The sequence below is a fragment of the Plectropomus leopardus genome, chromosome 15 (assembly GCF_008729295.1).
Source record: "Plectropomus leopardus isolate mb chromosome 15, YSFRI_Pleo_2.0, whole genome shotgun sequence".
In the NCBI taxonomy this organism is placed as follows: Eukaryota; Metazoa; Chordata; class Actinopteri; order Perciformes; family Serranidae; genus Plectropomus; species Plectropomus leopardus.
In genome coordinates this window covers 18,576,450-18,603,241 of record NC_056477.1, presented here as the reverse complement: position 1 = coordinate 18,603,241, position 26,792 = coordinate 18,576,450, and the positions used below count along the sequence as shown (strand labels likewise).

General features: G+C 40.6%; 1 protein-coding gene across 3 annotated transcripts; it reads left to right on the top strand.

Annotated features, from left to right (window-relative positions):
• The first annotated feature begins 936 nt into the window (after positions 1-936).
• On the top strand, positions 937-24,562 carry map3k4 (mitogen-activated protein kinase kinase kinase 4). Of its 3 annotated transcripts, none has more exons than XM_042502083.1 (27): positions 937-1,124; positions 7,799-7,989; positions 8,072-9,495; positions 11,137-11,397; positions 11,642-11,794; positions 11,938-12,095; positions 13,088-13,204; positions 13,309-13,408; positions 13,563-13,646; positions 13,742-14,011; positions 14,105-14,254; positions 14,653-14,814; positions 15,090-15,223; positions 16,957-17,035; positions 17,144-17,222; positions 18,821-18,914; positions 19,251-19,373; positions 20,824-20,924; positions 21,019-21,099; positions 21,183-21,374; positions 21,459-21,529; positions 21,608-21,724; positions 21,813-21,972; positions 22,079-22,201; positions 22,504-22,610; positions 23,284-23,463; positions 23,655-24,562. In XM_042502083.1, exons 1-27 carry the CDS (start codon positions 1,093-1,095, stop codon positions 23,673-23,675), a joined length of 4,764 nt encoding a protein of 1,587 aa, XP_042358017.1. In that variant the 5' UTR covers positions 937-1,092; the 3' UTR covers positions 23,676-24,562. The 3 variants fall into 3 exon arrangements, with proteins under 3 accessions (XP_042358017.1, XP_042358019.1, XP_042358018.1); XM_042502084.1 differs by lacking the exon at positions 937-1,124 and adding an exon at positions 1,274-1,401; XM_042502085.1 differs by lacking the exon at positions 19,251-19,373.
• Positions 24,563-26,792: the final 2,230 nt, after the last annotated feature.

Genomic DNA, 26,792 nt, shown 5'->3' with positions numbered 1-26,792 from the left:
TTGGCTGTTGTAATGTTGCTGCATTGAAATACTGCACACAATTCACAGAGGGTAACAGGAGTACATTTATGCAAGTACTGTACTTAAGTATGAATTTTAGGCACATGTGCTTTACTTGAGTTTTTTTTCCCCCCATGCTACTTCATACTTTTTCTCCACAACACTTCAGAGGGAAATATTGTACCTTTCACTTCATGCTACATGTAATGTACACCTTTAGATATTTCACAAATTTGGATTTTTGCATAGCAAGAGTTTATAAAAAAAATGTCTTGTTATAAATTAAATTACCAAACAGGTTATACAAGTACACCTGCAATTATAGGTTGATTAATCAATCAGCTGATTCACAGACAGACAAGAAATGAATTGCAAACTATTGCCAACTATTTTGACAAACATTTGAGTTTTGGGGTGTTTTGTATATATAATTTATAATTTTCATTTTTTTGGAATTTGTTTTTTTCTGCATTTTCCCAATAATACTTATTTACTTTCACTGAATAAACATTTTCAATATGCAGGACGTTTACTTGTAAAAGAGTATATTTACAGTGTGGTACTTTCACTTAAGTAAAGCATCTTAATACTTCTTTCGCCACTGGCCATCTGAAATTAGTCCCCCTATTTTCTCACAGAGAACTACAAACTTGGTTGTCATAAATAATTAACTGAAATTATCCCAGCAGTCATTTATAGCACATATGATTTTCCACTGCACTATACAACAAGTGATTTAAAGTATGATAATTCATCATATCAGTCAAGAGGTGGTCATATGAGAACTGATTCACTGTGACTGTACTCGGAGGTTAAAAACAAGCTCTGGGGCTCTGCACAGTTATGACCGATGATGACCTATCCGGGTTGCCGTAGTAATGCAAGAGAGTGGCACTCCTCCTCAATGAACGTTGGAAAGATGGCGACGACATACGCACAAGCGAGAGTCAACTGTGCCGGCGGATAGAAAGTGCTCCAAAGAGACACAAATCCGCCTCTCTTGCAAAGATTTAACGGTGCAAAGTCTGCGTGATATCGCTTAGACATGGTTTAGTCCATGCACGGCTAGGAACCAGAAGCCACTGCTTTGCTATGGAGCCTCCGGATCGCAACAAGCCCAGCAGGTATGCGAATTTGTTGAACAGACACTACACCATCAGGACCTCGCACTTGCCAAATAGGGAGCCGAACGTGACACTGCAGTGGGCTCAACGGCAGCGCTTGCGCATCTCTTTGAAATTGACTTCCTGTCAAATAGTGGTACGCGTGCAGTTACTGCATTTGCAACGCTGGAGTTGCAAACTTTTTGGAGCAACATTTTCAGGCGTACTTTACTAAGGATATAATCGTCTCGTCTGATTCTCGTTTGAGAGAAAGGCATAATGCTCGCCAAATGATAAGGTAACATTACGAACAGTTACCAGCCTCTGTAGCAGTGCAACATGTCAGGGAACAAGCTAGCTAACATCTACTATTAGCTGTCGCTTGTCACTTTATTGTTCGTCCGCAAGTTCACTAACAGAAACTAAACGAGCTGAAGCCAGATATGTTTTGCAATGTGGGCTTGTAAGGTTGATTTGAAAGTGTATTGCTGATTAGTAAAGTATGCCAGATCATGCATTTCATGAAAACACCGAAGCACAAACTTCGCTAGTTTTAGCTAGCATGTTGCTTCACTGTTATTGTTAATCATGTAGTTAGACTTGGCGCTCGTGTTGTTGTCTCGCACTCCACTGCTGAATCATGATAAGATTGTTTAATGCGTTGTTTTTTTTAAATTTCAATCATTATTCGTTTAACTTAGTTTACAGTCTCTTGCAAATGCATGTGCAGCAGTTTCATCAGGCTGTTTGTGCTCTCAGATTACAAGGTTACTGAACAATACATTTCTGCAATCTCGCAGGAGAATGCACACAGACAGACAGTCGTAAGATGTTTTTGTCACATGTGCGCATCTCCTAATCGAAATGCCGCAGTGTTTGCCCCTGACCGCTGGCGACAGACCCTCAGGAATCTGCTGTTATGTCTTCCCCTCTCCTCCCTTCTCCTCAACATGCAGTAGTCTGTCTGCAGTGACTCTGAGGGCATTTATAACCTCGGATCAGCACTGTCATCTGCCGTAATCCGTGCAAATACCTTGTTTTTTGATGACTATTTCAGTAATGATTGAGTACTAGCCAGTTGTTATTCCCCTGTGGCCACCCAGTCCAAAGTGGACACACAAACAGCTTGAATGATTGTGCAATTGCTGTCCGGCATTGTTGCACAGAGAAAAATACTGAGTCATGCTATTGCTGGAAACATGTGTCACAAGTTGACGTGATTACTAGAAATTCATTCTGATGTTTTTTTTCCCAGTTTTATACCCATGTTTTGGGGTGAAAAGTAAAGCATGCTTTAGAGAGCTAAGATTTATGTCTCTGCAGTGATTTATCAGCCAGTGACCCTAAACTTTGCTTGAGAATCTGTTGACGTTACCATTTATGTTATAATGGGATTAGAAACAGACAGCACTTGTAAACAATAGAGGTTACATGGCACAAGCTGCAAAGTTTGCAGGAACACAACATTAGTTCAACCTGTGTTGTGCTCAGACTGCATTTCTCTATAATTAAATTCAAACTTCAAATGGAAAGACAGGCCTCACAACAAGCAATAATAAGCTCTCTTTTAGTCTTTTCTGCTATCAGAGTCTCCTATCCAACTTGAGTGTGACACTGAATGTGAGCTTGGTTCAAACTGGCAACTATTCTGATAAGAATAAGGTATGTGCTTGCCTTACAGTTATCAGCTATCTCAGTCAAGTACAGAGGTCTTAAGTCACTAATGTCTCTCAAAGTTAGTGTGAAGACATTGTGGCTCACATGCATTCCAGAGATTTCAGGATGTGGTATACAGAGCATAGTGGATAGCTGCCTGGAGCCCTGGAGATGCTCATCATGGGTAGAACTCATTAATGCCTGCATTTGCCAGGAGCACAGGCTGTGGAATACAGATGGACCATCCTCGAGCATTTCCTATCTGCATCCTGTTTCTGCCCACACCTGCTTTAGAGAAATTAGTGCTGCTCTCACATTCTGCCACTCTCATCTGTCATTTCCTTATAAACAGTAGGATCTTTGTAACTACTAAAACTTTGGTGATTTATGTTACTTGTGTGCTGTAGGGGTTACTTATATTCTGCAGAATAACATCATATGCATCTATTTGATTTGACATTTATGACGTGCACAGCTGCAGGAATCTGAAATGCGAGTTGAAACTGACAAAGTTGTTGCTTATGACTCTCTACAGTCACAGATTCAATTTCATAGGTGGAGCTGTCTGCACTGCATTTATGATGCAAGTGAGATAAAGTGAAAAACATGTCATTACATCATTTACCTCATGCTGCGGTCCACAATCTGCAATCACTGTCTACATTTAGATACATTTACATCATGTGACTTGTTGTGTCTAATGGCATGAGCTTCCACTGGTACAGTAGGATCTGTGTCTTTTCTTAGACTTAGTATCTTATTTCTTAGGCCAAATAGAAGGCACAGCAGGAAGAAAATGCACTACTTTCTGATTCTTATGAATTCAAGTGACTGTTTGCATTTATCATGTCTTGCAGAAGCAAGCTGCTCTCGGTTTTTTTGCAATAACAGTAAGCTTTGCACAGTTACAGAGAAGTTGGGAGGTCCACTCCTGGCTGTGTCACGCTGTTCTAGAGAAGGGTGGGGTCAAGTATGTCGTGCTCATTGTTTCTGAATTCTTTCAGTCTATGGCGCAAATTCCGATCACTGCATCAGCTCTGCCTGTGTATCAGGGACAGCCTTCAGTTCAGAGATGCATTCTGTTTCAAGTATGATCCACACTTCCTCTGAGACTTGGGTGCATGCAAATAAATAGGTTTTATATTCTTATTGCCTCACTAGTTGACCCTGGACTGAAATTAGTAGCTGGGAGACACATCCTTTTTACAGTGGGGGATCATCAAAAACTGGATTTATCCTACCGAGCATCAGTCATGCCAGCATGACCTAATTGGTAGAGAGTGTGCTCTTACAAAACCCAGGCCTCCTTCTCCTCCTTTTCCTCTCTCTGAAAAAAAATCCCCTTTAGTTTGGGCATTGTGAGCAAGTGTGCTCACTAACCAGCTGTGTGCTATTCAGCTGTGGGCCTCACGGGCCACGTGTCACTACTATACAATAGAGCGCCCCTTCCTGGTACAATAGTGTGGATGGTTGGTGTCAAAGGTTAGGCCCCCCTGACTCTGGCAGCCCTTGGTATCACTGCTTCAGTCGCTACACAGAAAAGACTCTGGATTTTGTGCTGTTTATTATGCACTCAGTGTTTCTGCCTAGGGGCTCTAGCATTCCACTGGCCTTTATTGGAGCCCCAATGAGCCATCAGATGAGCCATTGAGACCAGCCAGACACCATCTGCAGTGATAATTCACTAGTGGCAGCCAGTCAGGGACAGCTTGAAGACCATAGTGCTGCGATGGTTAACTGCAGGGCATGCAGGCCTGTAACTCACTCTGTGCAGCCTGCGAGTAGGTTTTGTGAAAAAAGCAAAGAATTCAGAGGAATTTGCGTAGTCTTTACTGCTGCAGCACAATCTGTGCTCCAAGTGTCTCATGGCAACCAAACAAACAACCGGCGGTGATGGCGTCATTGGTTCCGCTGTCATTCCTGAGTGATTTAGTCATGCTCTTCTGCGTAGAGAAGTGTCTTTTTAAAGCTCTCACATGCATGTACTATTTTTGTCCTTGGACAGCACATACTCATGCACACTTTGGGATGTTTACAGTTGTATGCACAATCTGATCATACCTTGATTCATACCCCAGATTGATGCAATAGGAGGTTGATGGCATTTGTTATCGCAGCTGTCTCTGTGCGGTGTCCTGATACCTGTCTCGATATTTTTTTGCATTGCAAAAGCACAGCAGTTTGTCTGTTGTTGTTGTGCAAAATCTCTTATTGCAACACACAAGATTGCTTACTGTGCCTTCTTGTGTCTGCATACTGAAAAGATCACTGTCGTGTCCTGCTCCTGCAGAACAAACCCCTTCACAGTTTCCCTTACAATACACTCATAAAGGCACCAGTGTTCTTTCATGCGGGAGTTATTCTGTAATTTTTATGACTGCTGTGGTTAAAATGATTATGCTATTGATGTTATTTTTGCAGTGTGTTTTTGTTCATGAAGTCTCAATTGCATCGGGACCTTATTGCATTTAATGTTGCAGGATTTTTGCAGCAGGTGTCTGTCTGCGTTGCTTGCAGTTCCACAGCAGCTCCCAGGGGACTGTGTGTGTGTGTGTGTGTGTGTGCACAGAGACAGAATCTGCAGTGGGGCAGATGGGCAATACAAGTCATGACTCTCTCTCCCTATGTGACTCCTTGAAAAGCTAAAGCAAGTGATTTCCAGATTAACCCCCCTCCCTTAACACTTGCACACACTTCCACAGTGAGTGTGTGCCCCTTTCAACTCTGCCTAAAGAGACGCAAACAGGCGCGTGTTGGAGAATGCCTTTCAGTCAGATGATCGATGAGGGGACACATGGCGACCAGCATGTAGAACGCCCGTTTTCATGCCCCTCCTCTCTTTTTTTTTGTTTTTTTTGTTTTTTTTTTGCTGGCAGGGTCAGACCTTCCAACCTTTCTCTCTAATCCTGTTAAAAAACCCTCAGAAAAGCATTAGGGAACAAAGCTCTGACATTGTAATCTGGAAAGGCATGCAGCTTGCACTCTCTTTTTTCTTTTCCTCTTTCCCAGAAGGAAGTGTTTCAAGTGATTATAGTGTTTCCTCTCTGCAGAGCAAGATGCAATACATTCTGCAGTGAGAATGTCGTCAAGCAACCCTGATTTTCATATCTTCATCATTGCTCTAGATTTACTATAAACACATGCAAGTGAAATGCTGTTTTTCCAAAAGCACCGTGTTTGCATATGGTCCAACAACTTCCACACACTGTGGGTGAGTGAGTCTTGGTGCAACATGAAATCTTGACTTGTGCAGCAGTTTGGTTGGTGACTTAGTAGACAGGGTTTATGATGGTTACTATTCTCCCTCTCCAGTTTAACCATTATGTTTACCTAGACCAGTGGTCAGCAACCTCCGGTTCGTGGGCCAACATTTGCCCTGCAGCAATAATATCTGGCCCGCCAGATTATTTCAATAATCTGTTGGGCGTTTTTTTAAACAATATCGGACTGACAAGCCCACAAATAAGCTGTAATGTCCAAATAGAGAATCTAATGGGCCTATCCATGTCCATATCCATGTCTTTCTTGAGTTATTTTTATCCATTCTCTGCATATCCCACACATGCGTGGCCTATAAGGCGGTCTGTCGCAGATTTTAGTTGCTTTTTTTTTTTTCTTTTCTTTTTTTTAAAATCAATTTCTTAAATTAATCTTTGATTATGTTCTGGCTTGCCATCTAATTGTTTAAAAAGAAACTGGCCCAAGGCCAAACTTACTTGTCTATACCTGACTTAGACCAAGAGAGACCTAGAACCCACAGCTTATTATACTGCGTCTGGACAGCTGTGGTCATGCACAGAGCATTGCTGCTGTACATTTGGGAGGCAGCCAGCCAGGCTCCAGAGGATAGACAACTCGTCAGTCTGCTGTAGGTAGCAGACATTCAGTCTAGTTGCAGTTTAGCAACCTGTTTGCCATGGCATTAGAGGAGATTTGCAACACGTTCTGTTATGGGTACAAACAGCCTAGTACTGTATGACCTTGCACACACATTTCTTTGGTTTCATTATGATATGACTGAAATAGTTTAATTATACAAAACACTGGCTTGCTGTCACTTCCAGGTAATAGTGCTTATTGTGAAGATGTAAAGTTTGATAGAATTTTGCTGTGACGTGGAAAAAAGTAACGCCTGCACACTTACTGCATGCTACACAGATTTAAAGAAAAAAACGTTTAGATCCTACTTGGATCTTTTGCAGGTGAAAATGTTGCAAAAGATGAATCCACTCCTATATTAATACATGTTGCACACCAATATGTTGACAAGCTCAATGGTGGCACGGGTGGTTACCAATCTGAACCACTCAGGATGGTAAAGCAATTGACAATCAACAATTTAATAAATTACATAGGAAATATGTAGAAGTCCATGGCCATATTAAAAAACATCAAACGCATCTCAATTACTAAACACACAATATCAGGATTCTCTATAACAAAAATCAGCTTTTAGCCAAAATACTTCATATTGAAATCCATTATCAGTCCACATCACCTATGTTCAAAGTTGTATCAAATTAAGGTTAAGGAGAACAGACGTAATCTCCAATACATACAAAAAGACACCTAAAAACAGATTCCTATGAAGGAAAAAAGGTGAAAGTCCAATAAAGGAAGAAAATGTCAACAAGGGAAGACACACAACTGTTATATTAACGAACAAACACGTTATAACCAAATTTTCAGTTATTCTCATGTGTCAGAGTCTAGAAAAACATACCTGACAAGAGTCCTCACAATACAGCCACTATTATTTATTGTGGCGAAAACATTTGCTCTCATACTATTGATTAATACATGAATGCATGATGTATTAATATAGGTGGGGTTTCATCTTTTCAAACATTTTGACCTACCAAATAAGTAAGTAGGATTGAAGCCATGTCTTCATTAAACTTGTGTGGCATGGAGTAAGTGTGCAGGTGTGACTTTTTTCCTCATGTATGCTGTTTTTTGATAGCCTTGCACCTAAGTGATGTGCTTATAAAAACCCTCTTTTAACTTGTTTTTGCCACATTGTCATTAAACGTTGACAGGCAGGCCAAGCCAGTGGAAGATGCATCCCAACAGAATTCCGAGGTGGATGAATCCTGGGACTCTCCCAGCGAGGAAGAGGAAGCTCTGTACAGCACAACACCTCCTTATACCTCCCGTCAGATGAAACGCATGTCTGGCAAACATCATAGAAACAGCCAGGCGAGGAGTGCTGGTCGGTCTCCCAACAAAGGTAAATTAATAAAGCTGTTTGACTAAGGTATTAACCATTTTACATGCATTGTGCTGAGTGTGTATTTTCTGTATTATTTCAGCTGAACTTTCCCCAACTCCCCCGAGAGAGAGTCCCAAGCCAGTCGTGGCTCCTGAGGAGCACAGCTACAAGCAGGGCAAGAAGCAGAGGGCCACACTGCGCTCCACAGAGAGAGACCATAAGAAGACGTTTGACTCCTTCATGCTGGATCCACTGTCAAAGTCAAGCCCCTTCGGTGCCCTCAACATGGATCCCAGGAAGCATTACTTGAGCTTGGGCTGCAGCAGTTGCAAACTTCCTGTGTCTACGTTCCATATTCGGACCCACCGCCAAACCTCCAGGACAGACTGTCCTGCCGACCGCCTCAAGTTCTTTGAAACTCTGAGGCTGCTGCTCAAGCTCACGTCTATGTCCTCCAAGAGGAAGGAGAAGGAGCAGAGAGGCCTGGAAAACATGGCCTTCATGGGTCACAACAACGAGGTCATTTGGTTGGAGCTGCAGGCTTGGCACGCACGACGCTCCACTAGTGACCAAGACCTTTTTCTTTTCACTGCCCGCCAGGCCATCCCGGACATCATCAATGAGGTGCTGCACTTTAAGGTCAACTATGCCAGCCTGAGAGGGGCCCAATGTTCAGGGTCTCAACCAATCCAGGTGGACTATCAGAGTGTCGCAGATTTAGTCTGTGGAGATGAGAGGGAGCCTGCTGTAGCAGAGACCAACCACTGTGGAGTAGATCCCTGGGGCTTTAGCGCCTTTCCCTCATCAGCGATGAATGCAGCAGAGCCTCTGGGCTCTGGTGCTGACTGCAGGGAGCACCTTCAGCGCCAGCGGCTGGCATTTGAGCAGGTTAAGCGTGTTATAGAGCTGCTGGAGTCTGTGGAAGCGCTGTACCCCTCGTTGCAGGCCCTGCAGAAGGACTATGAAAAGTATGCAGCACGAGACTTCCAGGGCAGGGTGCAGGCGCTCTGTCTGTGGCTCAATATCACCCAGGACCTCAACCAGAAGCTGCGCGTTATGGCCACTGTTCTGGGCCTTCATGATCTGTCCCGTATCGGGTGGCCTGTCTTTGAGATACCCTCACCTCGCTGTTCCCGTGGCAATGAAGAAGAGGAGAACGAGGAAGATGAGGAGAATGACTCGACAGCCACTTTTACAGCTGAAAGCGATGGGGAGGACAGGGATGCTGGGGAGGAGGAGGGGGTATTGGGACATGTAGCAGAGGGAGAGTTGTCTCCCTCCCTGACTCCTAAATTTGCCCGATTGTTGTCAGAAGAGGAGTTTCTCCCAACCGCTACTGCGGGGAGTGCAGAAGCCATTGCAGGAGGGGGAGTATTTTGCCCAACATCCATCTACAGACCATTTGTGGATAAAGCTCTGAAACAGATGGGACTGCGTAAACTGATCCTCAGACTTCACAAACTGATGCACCGCTCTCTTCAGAGGTCCAGAGCAGCGCTGCTCTGCCACACTCCTACACTGGAGGTGAGACGATCATTTCTTTAACTGAGTACCTTAATTCATCTAAATAGTCTTATGTTTAACAGATCTTACATGAACTCGATAGCATATAACTAAGTCAGAAAATGTCTCTCTGTAGTCACACATGCTCTCTCTCTCTCTCTCTCACACACACACACACACACACACACAATAACAAACTGATGGATTTCTTGTCAAAGTCTTTAAGAGGGAGTCTTTAAGATTTTCTAGTTTCTAGTTTTCTTTCTTTACACATTATGTGTCAGTGTCACTTTTCATCATAAGATCATTTACAGATCAACAATTAGCTTGATGACGGTGAACATATTATAACATAGCAATAAACTTAAAATTAAAACTAAAATCAACATGAATATAAAATCCAAATACTTAAAAATATTAAACTATAAAAATAATTCAGATCTAAATTAAAATGTGGCATAGTTGATTGGCAGAAAATTAATTGACAAGGATTTTAATAAATAAGTAACCTTGGATTTTGCAAAGCTATTTAAAGATGTCGTCTTGGACTCTGGGCCATTGTGACGGCCTTTTTCCAAAATTTTTAGTTGTTGACTTGAGATAAAAAGTGCAACAGATCTATTGAGAATGTAAATATTTGTCGGTTGCAGCCCTAATTTATGGCTGCAAGCAACAAGTGTTACGATAGCAAGCTCTATTTTACATTTGCAGGATTTTGTACACAAATAACCGTCACATCATTATCATGTAGATAATTAAACAAGATCCAAGATTATCGACTTCTTTTTGGCAAGCTGATTTCACAAAACAACGATACAGCCTGAAGGATGGTTCACTGTTTAACAGTTATGCAACATGCATTGATCTTCACCTAATACTGCAAGAAAAAGACATTTTTGGTAGAAGATGAGGTAAAAGTTGTATTTAAAGCAAAATTCATTTAGTAAGTAGTCACTGAATGGCCAAACATGCAGTCAGATGTTTATCACACACACGAGTAATAGATGCCATGTGTTGTGTTCGTATGTTTGTGCTACCTATGTAAAAATTTGCATTACAGCAATACAGTTCAAAGCAGTCACATGCACTGTCTGGAATTGCTGTAAAGTTGAGAGCAAAAGCAGTCAAACAGCTAATTGTAATGTTTGCATTGCAAATGTTTGTAATTTAATTAGACACTTGAGGAAACAGCATTTGGAGCTCGCTAGAAGCCGAGGCTGTAAACAACAGAGAAGGTGTAAACACAAGCTAGTAAGAGCAGTAAAGAGGAGAGGATCGTTACTGAGGTTATTGGAATGGATAATCAGCTCAACTGGGGATTTAATATGGTGATCTCTGACCATCAAATGAAGCATTTTTGTGAGATCCACATATTGACCACCGGCAGATGTACGAGAAATGTGAACACATCTTGGATTGCTTATTTGCTAAATGTGATTATCTCTATTTACTCAAATTTAGGAGAGTTTCTTGGTAATATTTGCTGTGCTGTCCAAACGGATGCATCTTAACAGAGCAGATTCCCGTTTGGGACTGGGCAGCAATGATGGCTCAAACAATGAAAACTCAGCTTTAATAGTATTATTAATAAATAGAGAAAGAAAAATAAAAAAACAACTTTGAATTTATTATAAAGCCAAGTTTTGTCTCTTCCACCTGCAGTTTGAAGACTTCCCAGACCCCATGCTGTACAGTGATTACCTGCCAGAGCTGTCACGCCACGTGTCCTGCAGTGGTCCTACTCATCCAGAGCTCGGAGCAGACCAGGTTTCCTGGGAGGATTTGCTGGACATGGACCTCCCATCCTTCCGGCCAGCGTTCCTTGTGCTGTGCAGAGTCCTTCTCAATGTCATTCACGAATGCCTTAAACTGCGACTTGAACAGAGACCTGCTGGAGAGCCTTCACTGCTCAGTATCAAACAGGCAAGCAGCTCTTGGAACACTCATTTCAGCATTACATTGTGAAGTTTTTAAGTGACTTTTCTACACAGGCTGCACCATGCATGCTGAATGACTGAGCTGTGTAGATTATAAATTATTACACAGAGTGAATTCAGTCTTTTAAAGAAAAAATATTAAAATAACTATTGTTAGCATTTTACTGGCAGCACTATCCTTGAAGACAGTCGTATATAAGTGCTAATCTCTGTTTGTTTGTACTCTGCAGTTGGTTCGTGAGTGTAAGGAGGTTCTTAAAGGAGGTCTTCTCATGAAGCAGTATTATCAGTTCATGCTGCGTGGCGTGGTCACTGATGCTCAGGGCTTGCAGACAAATGCCAATATTGATGAGTTTGAAGAGGATCTTCACAAGATGCTCGTGGTAAGATTCATAACCTTTCTCCTGCCTCTACTCCAAGTTACAGAGTTTAAATGTATATAATCATTGAGAGAACGTCTCCTGAATTTGATGCGTCATTGAAATTGTAAGTTGTGGTTCTCTAACATCTGATGCTCTTTTTCTAGGTCTACTTTGACTACATGCACAGCTGGATCCAGATGTTGCAGCAGCTGCCTCAGGCCTCTCACAGCTTAAAGAACCTGTTAGAGGAGGAGTGGCACTTCACCAAGGTCATCACTCCTTACATCCGTGGAGGGGAGGCCCAGTCTGGGAAGCTTTTCTGGTCAGTCTCTTAACCTGCCAACCAAACTGAGATAAATATTGTCTTTTGTTCATTCAAGCTAACCCTTTGAAAACGGAACCCGTGAACAGCTACGGGATCGTTCTTTGCATGATCCTGTTTAAGTAGATCTAAAAGCTAATAGCTTTTTTTTTTTTGCAGAAAGCCAAGGCTTCTGGCTTTCATCTTAATTACCTTATCGTAAAGGCCGCGGTAGATCGTTGTTTGCATAAGCCTGTATTTATCGATCTAGAACAAAATCTTTAATAGCATTCATTGTTTTTGCAGCAGAAAGCAAAGACCTCTGTATTCTGTCATCTTCTTGTACACTCTAGAAGACCTCGTTATGTTACGCTCTATACAGTGCAAAAGTGCAAAAGTGCAAAAGTGCACTGTTGCACCAGAGTAATGAATGAGCTATCACAGCTATCAAAATGCCTTAGCACTCTGCTCAAAAAAGGAGAATATCTCCAAAACCAAATGTTGTACATAGTTAAAATAACTTTGCATTTAGATTTTTTTTTGTCCATCCAAATACATTTGTGAAATATTTTGAATCAGTGTTTGGTGTATTAATTTGTTATATGTGATGGACAAATGCCAGATTTTTTTCTGTTAAAAAAAAACCCATTATATATATTTTTTAATTTCAATACTTTTATCAATTGATATGGTTTTTGGATTTACATAACCTTTTAGTGTAGGACATACAGATTTTAGTATTATGGAGCATTTGAAGATGGAAAGAAATGGCATCACAATAAGCAAAAATACCAATGTAGGCACTGGCAGACCATTTCTGTTGCAGGGTTCAAAGGGTTAATGGATAGATTATTTTTTAATGTTAAGGAGACATTCTCAGGAGAAAAGCCTGTTTTGATGTTTATACAGACATTTGACTGTTGTTTTAAGACAGGCTTGTAAATGTAAACTTTCCCTTTAAGAGTGTTATTTCAGGTTTCTGTGAAACTTGAGTTCTCTTCTGCTGTTTGCAGTGATATTGCTGGGATGCTGCTTAAATCCACTGGAGAGTTCCTCGATGCTGGCCTGCAAAAGAGTGGTAATGAATTCTGGGAATGTGCAGATGACAGCACTGCCTCAGATGAGATCAGGTAAAGGGGATACATTGGTTATTTGATGTCTTTTTTAGCCAGTGTTCATATATTTTTCATCCCAGTGGAGGTGCTGTAAATTTTAAACCTTTTGATTCTTTAAGGCGGTCAGTTATCGAGACGAGTAGGTCCCTTAAAGAGCTGTTCCATGAGGCCAGGGAGCGAGCGTCCAAAGCTCTGGGGTTTGCCAAAATGCTTCGCAAGGTGAGAGACAGCAGTGAAGAAATTTCACTCCCTTGAAATAGAAAGTCACAACAGCACTGAATTTGCAGTTTATCTGTGACCCTGTTTTCTCATCTCTGCGGAGAACTGGGACTGTGTGTTCTGACACACACTTTGTTTGACTCCCCCTGTGCAGGACTTAGAAGTTGCTGCAGTTTTCAGTATCACTAATGGGGTGACTTGTCTCCTGGAGGCACTGAAGAAGGGAAACTATGTCAAGGTGTGTTTTCTTTGCTGTTAATTTTACACATTTCTGATCTTTCTCTGATGTCCTCAGGTCATTTATGTACCCGTTTGTTCTCCTTCTGTATCCAGGTTCAAATCCCAGGCTTGGAGGAGCTCCAAGTGTTTGTCCCCTGTGGCTTGATGGATCAGCGGCCCCTCATCCTGCAGCTTCTCAATGCCGCGGCTGGCAAAGACTGCTCCAAAGAGCCCGACGAAATTGCAGAGGATGAGGCCTACCTGCTCATGAGTAAACACGGAGCTGGGGACTCTGCTACTGATTCTGACTGGGCCCAGTGGGATGGAGAGCTGCTCAAACTGGTCCCCCAGATGGAAACTGTTGACACTTTAAGAGCCATGAGGGTATTTGACATTTCTCAATTCAACCTGTGTGTGTGTATGTGTGTGTGTGTTTTTGGTGTTTAGTACCCTCTCACTGGTCCACTGTGCTTTCAGGTGGAGGAGATGCTCTTGATTGTGATGCAGTCAGCTCATCTGGTGGCTCAGCGAAAGGCCTTTCAGCAATCCATGGAGGACGTGCTCACTCTGAGCCGGGAGCAAACATCTAGTCAGCCTCTCATCGCGAGCGCTCTGGAGGAGCTCAAGGTGCTTACATAACCACTCGCTCTGATCGCTGACCTGCTAAAACACTCATTTATTTATTTATATCTCTCATTTATCACTCATTTATTTCATGTATAAGACAGGTGCATGTCCTACTTTTCACTGCATCTGCTGTCAGTTACCCCGAATGTCCGCTCTATTAACATTAACTAAAAAAAGGCATCATACCACTATCAGGCCAGGTATTAGAAGAAATAATTCTCAAAAAGGAAGTCCCTAACTGTTTATATCTGTAACATTCAGAGCCACAATACCGCATGTCATCTGTCAGTTTTCCATTTTGTATGCTTTTTCAGATAGCATTGACTTTTTTTTCAGAACCTACTAGAAAACAACATTAAAACTCTTTCCCTTCCCAATCTTTTTCTCGCCTACCACAGGATGAGGCACTACAGCTATGCATTAAGATCAGCACCGCCATCGACCGAGTGGAGTACATGTTCACAACAGAGTTTGAGGCAGAGGTGGAGGAGTCCGAGTCAGCCACTCTGCATCAGTACTACAGGGAGGCGATGATACAGGGCTACAATTTTGCCTTCGAGGTAACTGTAAAACTGTTTATATATTCAAAGAAGCACATGCTTTAGATGCTAAACATCTAATCTATCCCTTCTTCTACTATTTTTATGTTTCCTGCCCTCCTCCCGTTCAGAATCAATTTATTGTCACTTCGATATATACAGCTAGCACACAGTCTAATGTTGTTGATGCAGTTAAGGTTTATATTTGCAATGGGACAATAAACCTACATAAGGACTGAATCAATTATGAAATCATGACATAAGATAATACTCTGCTGTTTTTTTGTCATTTACAGTACCACAAGGAGGTGGTGCGCCTGATGTCAGGGGAGTTCAGGCAGAGGATCGGGGAACGCTACATAACATTTGCCCGAAAATGGATGACCTATGTCCTGACCAAATGTGAGAGTGGCAGGGGCACCAAGCCCAGGTAAGGCCTTACCTTATATTTATTGAACACTCAAATACATTTTAAGCTTGGTTCCCATGAGTCCTTGAAATCCTTAAAAGTTGGTGAATTTTGGAGGGGGGAAAATGACATAAATCAACATGGGTCATTGAAATTGAAACTGCTTGAATTTCTATATTTTATACAAGAATAGAAATTGAGGTTCTTTTGATTTTGTTTGCCATCACTTTAAAGGCTCATTCATGTTCCCTTTACGTAAGAAGGTAAATTTGTCCTCTGTTGACATAGATAATTCAAATAGATGGCAATGAAACATTTTTGACAACAGTAAACATGGTGTTGGCTGAGGAGTTCGTAATGTACCTTTTAACAGAGGCAGTATTGTGGACAGCGGTGGTCTGTGAGGCCATTAAATACATCAAGACACGTGGACGGAGAATTATTTTCACTATATTACTTCGCACTCGGACTACAGTGTTAGTGCTCTGTATCATCCGCATCGGTAAAATTTCAGAAAATGAACATGAATATGGAAGACATGGATGCAGAGTACAGACAGAAGGCTCAGTCTGTGTCTGTATATATATCTAATTATATATCTATTAACAGAGCACACTCGAGAAATGTAATCAAGCCTCAGTAAAGCCTGCTGCAGCTCAGTTTAAACATTTCCATTGTTAAAGCCGTTATTAGCCTGATCTTTGTCTCAAACTATGCCGTTTTTGTCCTTCAATTTAAGGGACTGGGCCTAGAAGGTCCTTGAACAGGTCTCAGTAATTCACTGCTGTGTTTTTGCCCTCTGGTCGGGCACAGGGTTGCCAGCTATAGTGGAGTTTCTGAGGCATTAAAGGGTTTGAGTGTGTTGCTCAGGGTTTCTTTTAGCACTGCTGCGATGAGACTTAAATCCAGGCACTCTGATGGGGCATTAACCTCACTAATCAATAAGCCATCTTACTAGTGCATTTAATCCTGGATAAAAAGTGAGCAATATTCCCAATATCACCTTTAACTCCAGACACTGACAGAAAAGCTTTTTGTTTCTCACAGCAGTTGAGCAGGTTTTGTTTGTGTGATGAATCCTTGTTTACCCTGCCGTAGTTTTAGAACTATTAAATGTATAACCATATGTACATATTCTGCGTAAGAGTGAGGCCTTGACACTTATTTTAGCCCTCTCTTTCAAGAGCTTTCCGTTTGAGCTATAACAAGCTGCCATGGCAACATTGTACTCTGATAACAGAGCGAAGCCTTTAGGTTATTTCATGGAATACAACTGCAGTAGTAGCACGGCGTTTTGGAGATATAACAGAAACCTTTTTCTATTTAATGTTCTGACAAATATGTACTCAAAAACAAGCACACTTAACAGTGAGCACGAGTCAGCTGTCATATTTGTATTATTTAAAACTGTGACACCACATTACCTTCTGTCCCTACAGAGAACAGAAGGAGCTACTTAGAACAAGTCCTTTAGGGTGAAGATACTGAAATCCATTACATAATTAATCACAACTGTTAGACATGTACTCGGTACAGCACGATTAACTGAAATGTGTCTCAGAGAAACATACATGAATAGCAAAACCAGCTCAAAAGCATTGCATATTTGTATATTTGTAACATCTCAAAAGTTTGATACCTTAATGTTGTTGAAAACCTGCACATTTTATTCAGTAAAAACACAAATGTTAGAAGGGGAGAGAATTAAATGAACAGCAGCAGGGTCGTACTGATTGTTATGTTTCCACCTACAGGTGGGCGACTCAGGGTTTCGATTTTCTTCAGGCTATTGAACCTGCCTTCATATCAGCGTTGCCAGAGGATGACTTCCTGGTTAGAACATTTACTTTCCTTCTCTTTGTCATTTTCTACAATTGTCACAGCAAACCTGCTTTGAATGAGATGTATCTCTTATCTGTGACTTTGCATGTCTGTCTGCAGAATTTACAAGCTCTGATGAATGAATGTATCGGACATGTGATTGGAAAACCTCACAGCCCAGTCACCGGCCTGTACATTGGTAAGAGTCTCCTCTGTGATATGTGCTGCTTGTGACTTCCATATCTGGAGTTCTGGATTTATATCCGTGTTTACATTCTGTTGCGAGTTTAGAATCTTGGTGTCATCAGGACGAGCTGTTACATAAAGCAGGCACAACGATAATGAAATAACAACTACTGTCCTGTAAAACAGCAAAGAAGAATGTGTATGACCTGAAGCTTGCTAATAATAATAATGATAATAATAATAATGAACATAATTTTTTTATAGTACCATCAATACAAGAAATGCAGCAAAAGTGTTTTACAATAAAAAGAGGGGTAGAGTGCCATAATTATTTCAAAATACAATATAGGTAAAACCAACTTGATTATAAAAACTTTACATGCAGAGAGTGCTTCATATTAACAAAGACATAGAATTTACATTAAATGGGGCAACAAGGCAAACAAATATAAAGTATATTTGAATAATGTGAAAACCAGTCTTTAAAGAGCCAACAGATAATTGGTGCTTGGCGGCTGAAGCCAAAAGCATAACAGAGCCTCCCATTTCCCGACGGACACAGATTCACCATCAGATAATTGATTAACCAAAATAAGGCTTTTTGAGCTTACCCAAGAACGGGTTTAACCTTACAGAAAGTTTAATCTGCGTCAGGCTGCCCCAGGAAAAAAAAAAATCACGCAAGACAGTAAACCCCCCACCCACACACACACACACACACACAATTATAATAGTGAAATCAAGATTAAACAAAAATAAAATAGTATGTAGAGTACATAAAATGTGTCATACGTCAATATTAGCAAAAACATAAAATCATAAATCATAAAATCAGGCCAAATACAACATTTTAAAAGGATCGTAAAAGAAAAGAGGCCTGTATCTGGACAGTTATAGCTGCTTAAATGTTAAAATGAAGAAACTAGTTTTTTGCTTTTTTTAAAAAAAAATATCTAGTGAATCGGCTTCCCTAATATTTATCTGGAGTGTGTTCCATAGTTTTGGGGTATAATTGACAAAGGCTGGAGGACATAAATCTATTTCTTTTGTTAGTTTGAAAAACCCCCTGATCACTCAGACTCCTTTAAGCAGCTCCATGCTGCTCCTCAGTGGCTCAGCAAAAAATTGTAGTTGCCCCGGGCAACTGTTAAAATGCATTGTTTTGACTGTAAAGTCAGGTTTTACTAAAAAAGAGCATGTTTGCTCAGTAAACATCTCCTGATAAAATAAACACGCAGAAAAATAAACAAATAATAAATCATTAAAACCAGGCTAACTGGAAAATGTCACAGCATTGTTCCTGATATTACTGCAACACAAAAATAGTGTTTTTTAGAAAAAATAATGCTACAAAAGTGACCACCAAATGAGGCCAAAATAAGTCTTAAGTCTGTGCAAACTAAAATTTAGAGGCAACAAACCGGTACTGGAACAGTGGTGTGCAAGGCTAAATGTCAGAGTGAAGCACTGAAAACATGAGCACTCTCACAGTAGAATTCATATTTTTGTAATTTTTGTCAAGGTTATTGTAGATTTATTCAAAACCAAAAACAGGGTTTCGTTTTGTGGCAGGTGTGACTGAATTAAGCTTCGGGTATTTTTCTTTTTCAGCTCCCAGGAATAGTCCTCGTCCTGTAAAGGTCCCTCGCTGCCATAGTGACCCGCCGAACCCCAATCTGTTCATCCCTAATGCTGAAGGTTTCAGGTAGGTGGTTACAGTTTTTACAGTGTGTGTTTTAATTCTCTTTCCTGCATGGCTCATCGTGCCCCATCACTTTTGCTTTGTGCCTACTGCTGTTCTTGCTCTGTAGTTGTTGAGCTTGTTTGTGCTGCAAGCTTGTGTTTTTGTATGTGTGTGCTGTGGTATGTTGTAGGTATGTAGCTTTTTTTTTTTTTTTTTTAATTATTTGTATAGTGTCTGAGTGAGCGTGTGTGCATATGTCCCTCAACCAGCCACCCAGTCTCACAGAAAAAAATCCACACACCAAGCCACCTTACCTCCCAAAGGCAGAGCTCCTCAGTTTGTTTTTTCACCACACAGCTCTCGAAGTCTCCCCTGTGACCTCCGGAACCAGCTTTTCCCCAACGGCCCTCGCCCCGTTCCTCAGGGCCCGGGGGAACACAGCCACATGAAAGCACCCAGCAGCAGCCCCAATGACGTCAGGTAGCCTTGTCCCCGAGTCACCTGGTAGAACCTGCTGTGAAATCTCAGCTTCAGATACAAAAAAAAAGTCATCACTGAACTTTTTTTGTCAGGCTTTTGAAAAATGAAGTAGGAAATGTTACGTTTTTAAATAATTTATTTGCAGGCCCTGTAACAGATCATTTTGAAAGATGGAAGAAATGAAACACTGTGCTTGTACTTGCTTTTATTCCACTATTCGATTTGCAGCCCTTATTTTTATGCTTTATTGGAGGATTAATAACTTCCTGCTTTTAGGCTTCTGATTGCATCTAAGCAAACACTATAAACTTGGATATGTAACTGCCATATCCACAAAGTCAGTCTCCCAGTCTTTGTAAATTTAGCATTTCCTGGCTTCTTACATCTATTCTTACATCATGTTTGTGCATTTAAAGTTTGGATCTTTGGACAACAGGAACCATTTTATTCACTAAAACATGAGGTGTTTCCCTTCACATTCTATCTGAAATGTAATTTTATTAAATAAGTGGATTTTTAATGAATTGATGCTGTGTTTACAGCATGGCTGCACAGATATGATAATTTTAATCAGTGTAGACTTGCTGCAGCTTAAAAAAGGTGCTAGATGATGCATCTGATTATGCATGGCATTGAAGTAAGGTACAAAAGACCATTTTATTCAAGAAAAATCTCAGAAAAGATTTAATAAAGAGTATGTTCTGCCTTAGAAGTGGTAACGTAGCCTTTACAAGCCCCGCTAAATGTCATCAAATCAGGCCTCACTGGTCAAAGGAAGAGACTGTGATTGTTGTGCATGCTGTGAAAATGGGAAAAAAAACACACTACCTCTATGAAAGAGTGGGCTATGATATTATGCTTTTAGTGCTATAACATCAGTCTTGCTTTTATGCTGGTGATTCACTGCCATTAGATTTTTGTCTTATTTGTGTGCGCTCTAAAAAATCTGAACATGCACTGTAGAGATCTAACCTTCGGGTGTGTTTGAGCTGGATAACAACTCTGATGCATGCTGGACTGTTGATGGGTTTCACAAGGCAGACTGAGAATCACCTTAGTCTTTGTTTCCCTTGAAAGGTCAGATGGTTTCATCAGTTTTTTTTTTTAAATGATCCTAAAAATGTTCCACAAAAGCATCTCAAGTTGATATGATCTCTCTCTCTCTCTCTCTCTCTCTCTCTCTTTGCAAGTCTTTTCATATCATTAAGATGCTTTTTAGGAAGCAGCGCCCTGCACTTTTTAATTTTACACAATTAATTAAATGTAAAAGACTCACTTAGTGCATGGGACTTTTTGAGAACAAAAAATGTAAGAGCAGTTGAGATTGTTCTCTGTGTTTATCTTACCTTTAGCCATTAACAGAGAAACCCTCCGACTGAAACATGCTATCTGACTTAGTAGGTTTTGATTGAACCACAGTGTTGCATCAGTTTCTTTCATGTTGTTGCAGAGGATCTAGTTTCCATGAGAATGACCGTCTGTCGTCGGTTGCAGCAGAGTTGCATTTCAAATCTCTGAGCCGCCACTCCAGCCCCACAGAAGACAGGGACGGTGGGTGCGATCACCGCTACTCATCATTTGATCCACATTGTGCATATTAATCCTTCTGTTGGCTGAAATTTCTCTTTTGATTTTTGTTATCCAGAACCCTCTTATCCTAAGTTAGACCCTAACAGCGCTGCACGTCGAAGCTGGGAGCTCCGCACATTTATCAGCCAGTCTAAGGGTGAGATTGCTGTTGGATTGACTAAAACATACAACAGGGAATGATTTAAGACATAAAACCAATAATTTGTCTGTCTATTACAGACACTGCTGCACGGCAAAGCCCCATGGAGGCCGTCCGTCGCTCCATTCGCAAGTTTGAAGACAAACGCTACGCTGTGATGAAGCAGCGCAACATCATCGGCCAAGTGTGTCACACACCCAAGTCCTATGACAACGTTATGCATGTGGGGCTCCGAAAAGTGACCTTCAAGTGGCAAAGAGGCAACAAAATAGGTGCTGCTACCGACTGAATTCTTTTTCACGATGTGTTATGTAATGCACATACAGGCAGTGATGCAATGTTTGTGTGCATAACAGGTGAGGGCCAGTATGGGAAGGTGTACACCTGCATTAATGTTGACACTGGTGAACTGATGGCCATGAAGGAGGTATGTTCTCTCACAAGATCAATTTCAAAATAATCATAAGATCCACAGGAAGTGCTAACACTTTTTGTTTTCAACCAGATCCGATTCCAGCCAAACGATCACAAAACAATCAAGGAGACCGCAGATGAGCTGAAAATATTTGAAGGCATTAAACACCCGAACCTGGTGCGGTACTTTGGAGTCGAGCTTCATCGGGTAAGAGGAAAATGTTTTTGTTGGTCCAGGCTTCACATTGTGCACACCGAAGCTGGTTTGATCTAAATTTCTATGCACTCACCTGTAGGAGGAGATGTACATCTTCATGGAGTACTGTGACGAGGGCACATTGGAGGAGGTGTCCAGACTCGGGCTGCAGGAGCACGTCATCAGGCTCTATAGCAAACAGATCACAACAGCCATCAATGTCCTCCACGAACACGGCATCGTCCACCGTGACATCAAGGGTCAGCATCACATTGTCTTTCTCATCTTTTCTTTCTCATATCGGACATTCAGGGGAGTTAACTGAACGTCATTTTATCTTCTGTTTATTCTCTCTCTTTATATCAGGAGCCAACATCTTTTTGACATCATCAGGCCTGATTAAGCTGGGTGACTTTGGCTGTTCAGTCAAGTTGAGGAACAACACTCACACCATGCCGGGGGAGGTGAACAGCACACTGGGGACAGCAGGTTAGAAGTCATATCTTGTATTTGGGTTGGATGCCACCAGCAGGGGTCACTGTGGTTCGATATGTAATGTATGTATGTAATCTCAAGTACTGGAGTTATTATAAATTTGTGTTTTTGTTTAGTCGTGGTGTCCTGTTCTGTAACTTGTGTACTGTATCAACAGGCTTAATTTTTTGTGTGCTTATTTGTTTTTACTGAAATTTCCTATTGGTCAAGAGGAATTCTACACAAATATATTTGTTCTAAATATTATTGTATTACAGTCTAGTGATTAATAATGGTTTGTTTTCTGTCTTAATCAGCATACATGGCACCTGAAGTCATCACCAGAGCAAAGGGCGAGGGTCATGGACGAGCAGCAGACATCTGGAGTTTGGGCTGCGTTCTCATTGAAATGGTGACTGGAAAGGTAATGAGCAGAGTTATTATTGTTTGGTATTTTTCACAATTTTTATTTCATTTTCAGTTTTCATTTCAAATTCAGGTATATTTTAGGTTATTACAGAGTGGGTTTACTAATTTTTATTTAGTTTCTGTTTAAAGTTTGTTTTTATCGGTGTCAGTATTTAGTTTTATTTTTTATTGTAACATTGGGGGTATTTGGGGCAAGATTATAAAAGGTCAGCATAGGTATTACAATACAAACTCAGCACTTAATAATGTCAGTCAAGGCGTCCCAATTTCAGTGAAGATGTATCAGTGCCTCATCATGCTTGTTGTGGTGACAGATTTCACCACTGTGACAAAGGCTAATATCAAAGATAATTTCTATGTATATTTTATTCTGTGAGATGCTTTTATACTTTGGCAATAAATTGCCCTTTTGTTTGACAAAAGCTGTGGAGCTGGTAGCCTGTTAGCAAAACTGCAACTGCTAGAGTGGTCAAATGGTAGCGACTGTTTGGGTTACATAAATAGCTTTCTGGGAGTTCCAAAAATTAATGCTTGCCACATAATGTAGGTGTTAAACTTACTTCCCCCTTTCTGACCACTTCAGGAAATTCACTTCACCAAAAAAGGAAGTAAAAAATAAAGCACAAGGAAATGATATAATGTGTATTTGACTTTATCTCGACCTGCAGAGGCCCTGGCACGAGTATGAGCACAACTTCCAGATCATGTACAAAGTGGGAATGGGCCATAAACCCCCGATCCCAGAGAAGCTGAGCACAGAGGGGAAGGACTTCCTCGGCCACTGTCTGGAGAGCGAACCCAAACGCCGCTGGACAGCTAGCATGCTGCTGGACCACCCGTTTGTCAAGGTGAGATGCTGCTGGGACATGAAATTAAGTCAGCCCCGTTTTTCACCAGATGTCTCATAAATGAACTGTGGCGGCTTGATTAAATGTTTTTTAGTGAAAACGCTTCAATAATTTAAAATTATTGTTTACAGATGGATAAACTCATCATCAAACAAGTTCCCATTACAGCTCCTATCTCTTGTCTGTTTCAGGTTTGTACGGATGAAGAGTGAAGGGACCCTCCTCTGCGGCTTTTGTGTTTACAAATTAAAGCACTACTGTACATGCTGTTGGCAAAAAAAAAAACTGTGGACGCCGGGGAAGACGAATTTACGGCTGAAGGCACATGGAGTTAAACTGAGGAACTAATATCATTTCAGAGGACAACTGGACCTATGGAGTTTTGGGTTGTTGTGTCTTTATGTACCCATGAACTGGGGGGAGGAGGGGCAGGGGTGGGACTGTACATACTGTAAGAATAGGATTGGCTTTAATTCTTGTATAAACAATATTGTAAAGTAACTATTGCCACATTTGTTGTCCTCACTGGTAAAGAGACCTCTTGAAAAGGCATTGAGGAATACTTTTTTTTTTTTTAACAAATGGGAGGGTATGGGTGGGGGGACAAATCTATGGCACTTTTAAACTGTTTACCCAAGGGACAGTGGAGTAGAGGAGAGAGGAATCTTATTTCAGTTGCTTATTAAGGCTGAAAAGTTGTGGTAAACCTCACTGAATGGAAGGATATGCTGGTTTACCTTTATGAAATGAACACCATCCAAATATTCAAATTAATTTATAACTTGTCATTAGGCAAGCGCGGGCACTAGGAAGGATTTTTTTAGATGTATTTTTCTTTGCCTTTGCTGAGGAGTAAATGTCAAGTTGGAGCAATGTTCAAGTCTACTGGTCGCCGGTGAAGAGCTGTTCACGTGACTGGAGCGTAGCCAACTGAAGAGGAGAAACGGGGTCTGCTCTCCCTCCCTGCTGCTGAACACAAAACATCCACGCAACCAAACACACACACTGACACACACCACAACTTCTGGTCCTCTGCTGCTCTTACAGTGTTTGCTATGTACAAACAATATTAATAAACCAATCATTTTGTTTTTTTTAATGAAATGTGTTTGTGTTTTTCCACCATGAATTTACCATTTAATTGTTTGTTTTACAGTGCTATCAAAGAGGTATGAAGATTCATTTTGACATGACAGTAAAACCTTAACTGCGTTCTTACTAGATCTGATGTTTATATACAAAAAAAATTTAAAGGAGATTGAGCACAGATTGTCTGGCACTGTCCAGATTCATGATTTTAAAGACAAAAATGACCGGTGTCAATACATAGTTTTCGCTGTTTTTTCAACGTGCTACACTGTGACATGTCTTGGCATGCTACTCTATGTTGTTTTCAGACATCTTTTTGACATGTCATGTTTTGACATTTTTCGACATACTAATCTGTCATTTTCTGATGTTATTTTGACGTGCTTTATAATGATGTTTTTGGCCGTTTTTGCAACGTGCTATACTATGAAGAGTCTCGACATGCCATCCTATGTTGGTTTTAACGCTTTTTTTGACATGTTATTTTTTGACATTTTTCAACATACTATACTATGTTTTTTTTTTGGCCATTTTTTCGACATGCTTAAGAATGATATTTTTGGACGTTTTTTCAACATGCTATACTGTGACATGTCTCGACAAGCTATTCTTTGATGTTTTCAGCCCTTTGTTTGACATGTCACATTTTTAAATTTTTTCGATATACTATACTACGTGTTTTTCGGACGTTTTTTCAACATGATGTACTATTACGTGCCTCGACATGCTATTCTATGTTGTTTTCAGCCTTTTTTTGATGCACATTTTGACATTTTTGACCTACTATACTATGTCATTTCTGCCCTTTTTTTTTCGACATGCATTATAACAATGTTTTTGGGCGTTTTTTCAACATGATGTACTATGACGTGTCGACATGTTTTCAGCCCTTTTTCAGACATGTCACATTTTGACATTTTTTGACATACTGTGTCGTTTTTTGGCTGTTTCTTCAGCATGCTATACTATGACGTGTCTCAACATACTATACTATGTCGTTTTTGGACACAGAATAGCATGTGACACGTCATAGTATAGCATGTTGAAAAAGTAACCAAAAACATTATTATAAAGCATGTTGAAAAAATGACCGAAAACGACATAGTATAGTATGTTGAAAAATGTCAAAACATGACATGTCAAAAAAGGGCTGTAAAGTGTAGTGTCCACTATGTTCAGAAACTTTTGCAGTATAGCTAAACAGGCCTGTTCCTATTATGAGAAGAAAGTTGTATTATTATGTGAATAAAATCAAAATTTAAATGGAAAAGTTGTAATTGCACATGATTAAACTCAAATCTATGAGGAAAGTTGCAATATTACATGATTAAACTGATAAATTTATGAGGAAAAGTTGTAATGAGTAGTAAAGAGTATTTTAGCAATCTCCAAACAAGTTGAAATATTTCAAAATGTATGGATGGGATCTGAAAATTGAATGCAAGCCTGAATGTGGCCAATATGTGAAATACTTTAAAGTTGGAATGGAGTTTCTAGATGAATGTATGAAAGAGGAAATACAAGTCGAAAATGCTTGAAAAAAAGTTGATTTTGTGTCAAATTTGAACATTTCACCCATTCATTTGGATAGGTGTGTCTGCCCAAAAACGTTCAGTATTTTAGAAAGTGTGATTGTTATGAAAAAGTTGAATACAAGCAAGCATGTCCTTATTGAGATGAATATGTTGATGTTTTTATGTAGTTTCTACGTTGAAAAATGTTGATTGTGATTAGATGACAAAAAAAGCCTGCGGAATAATATTAATTAACAATTTTTGTGGAGAACATTCACTCTGCAAGTTTATTGCGTCTTGCATAATAGTCCAGTTACACCTAAGGCCATCAACATGTCTCTATAGGCTACACCCCACATGTCGGTGTCCTCCACCTGCTGTATACTCTGCATATCAGGGCGTTTCATCGTCCCTCCCGTTAAGCACTATCTTTAGTTACACAACAGCAGGCGAGGAGACACTGACAATAGCTTTCTGACGTGCTCGATGTCTTTGAATTGAAACTGAAAGACGTCAAAATAGAGCAGACACCTGGGAGGAGAGAAGGGGAAGTTCTGACGTCACACGGCCTGTGTCGCCTCCGCATCGCCTGCTGCTGCCTTCAGTGTCATTTGAAGCTCGGAAATACGACAACTGTAAATTCAGGAGCCTTAAACTTTTTCCTCTCTGAAATAATGTAAACATGTAGCCGAAATGGTAGATTAAAAGAAGCTGGGTGGTTTTGTC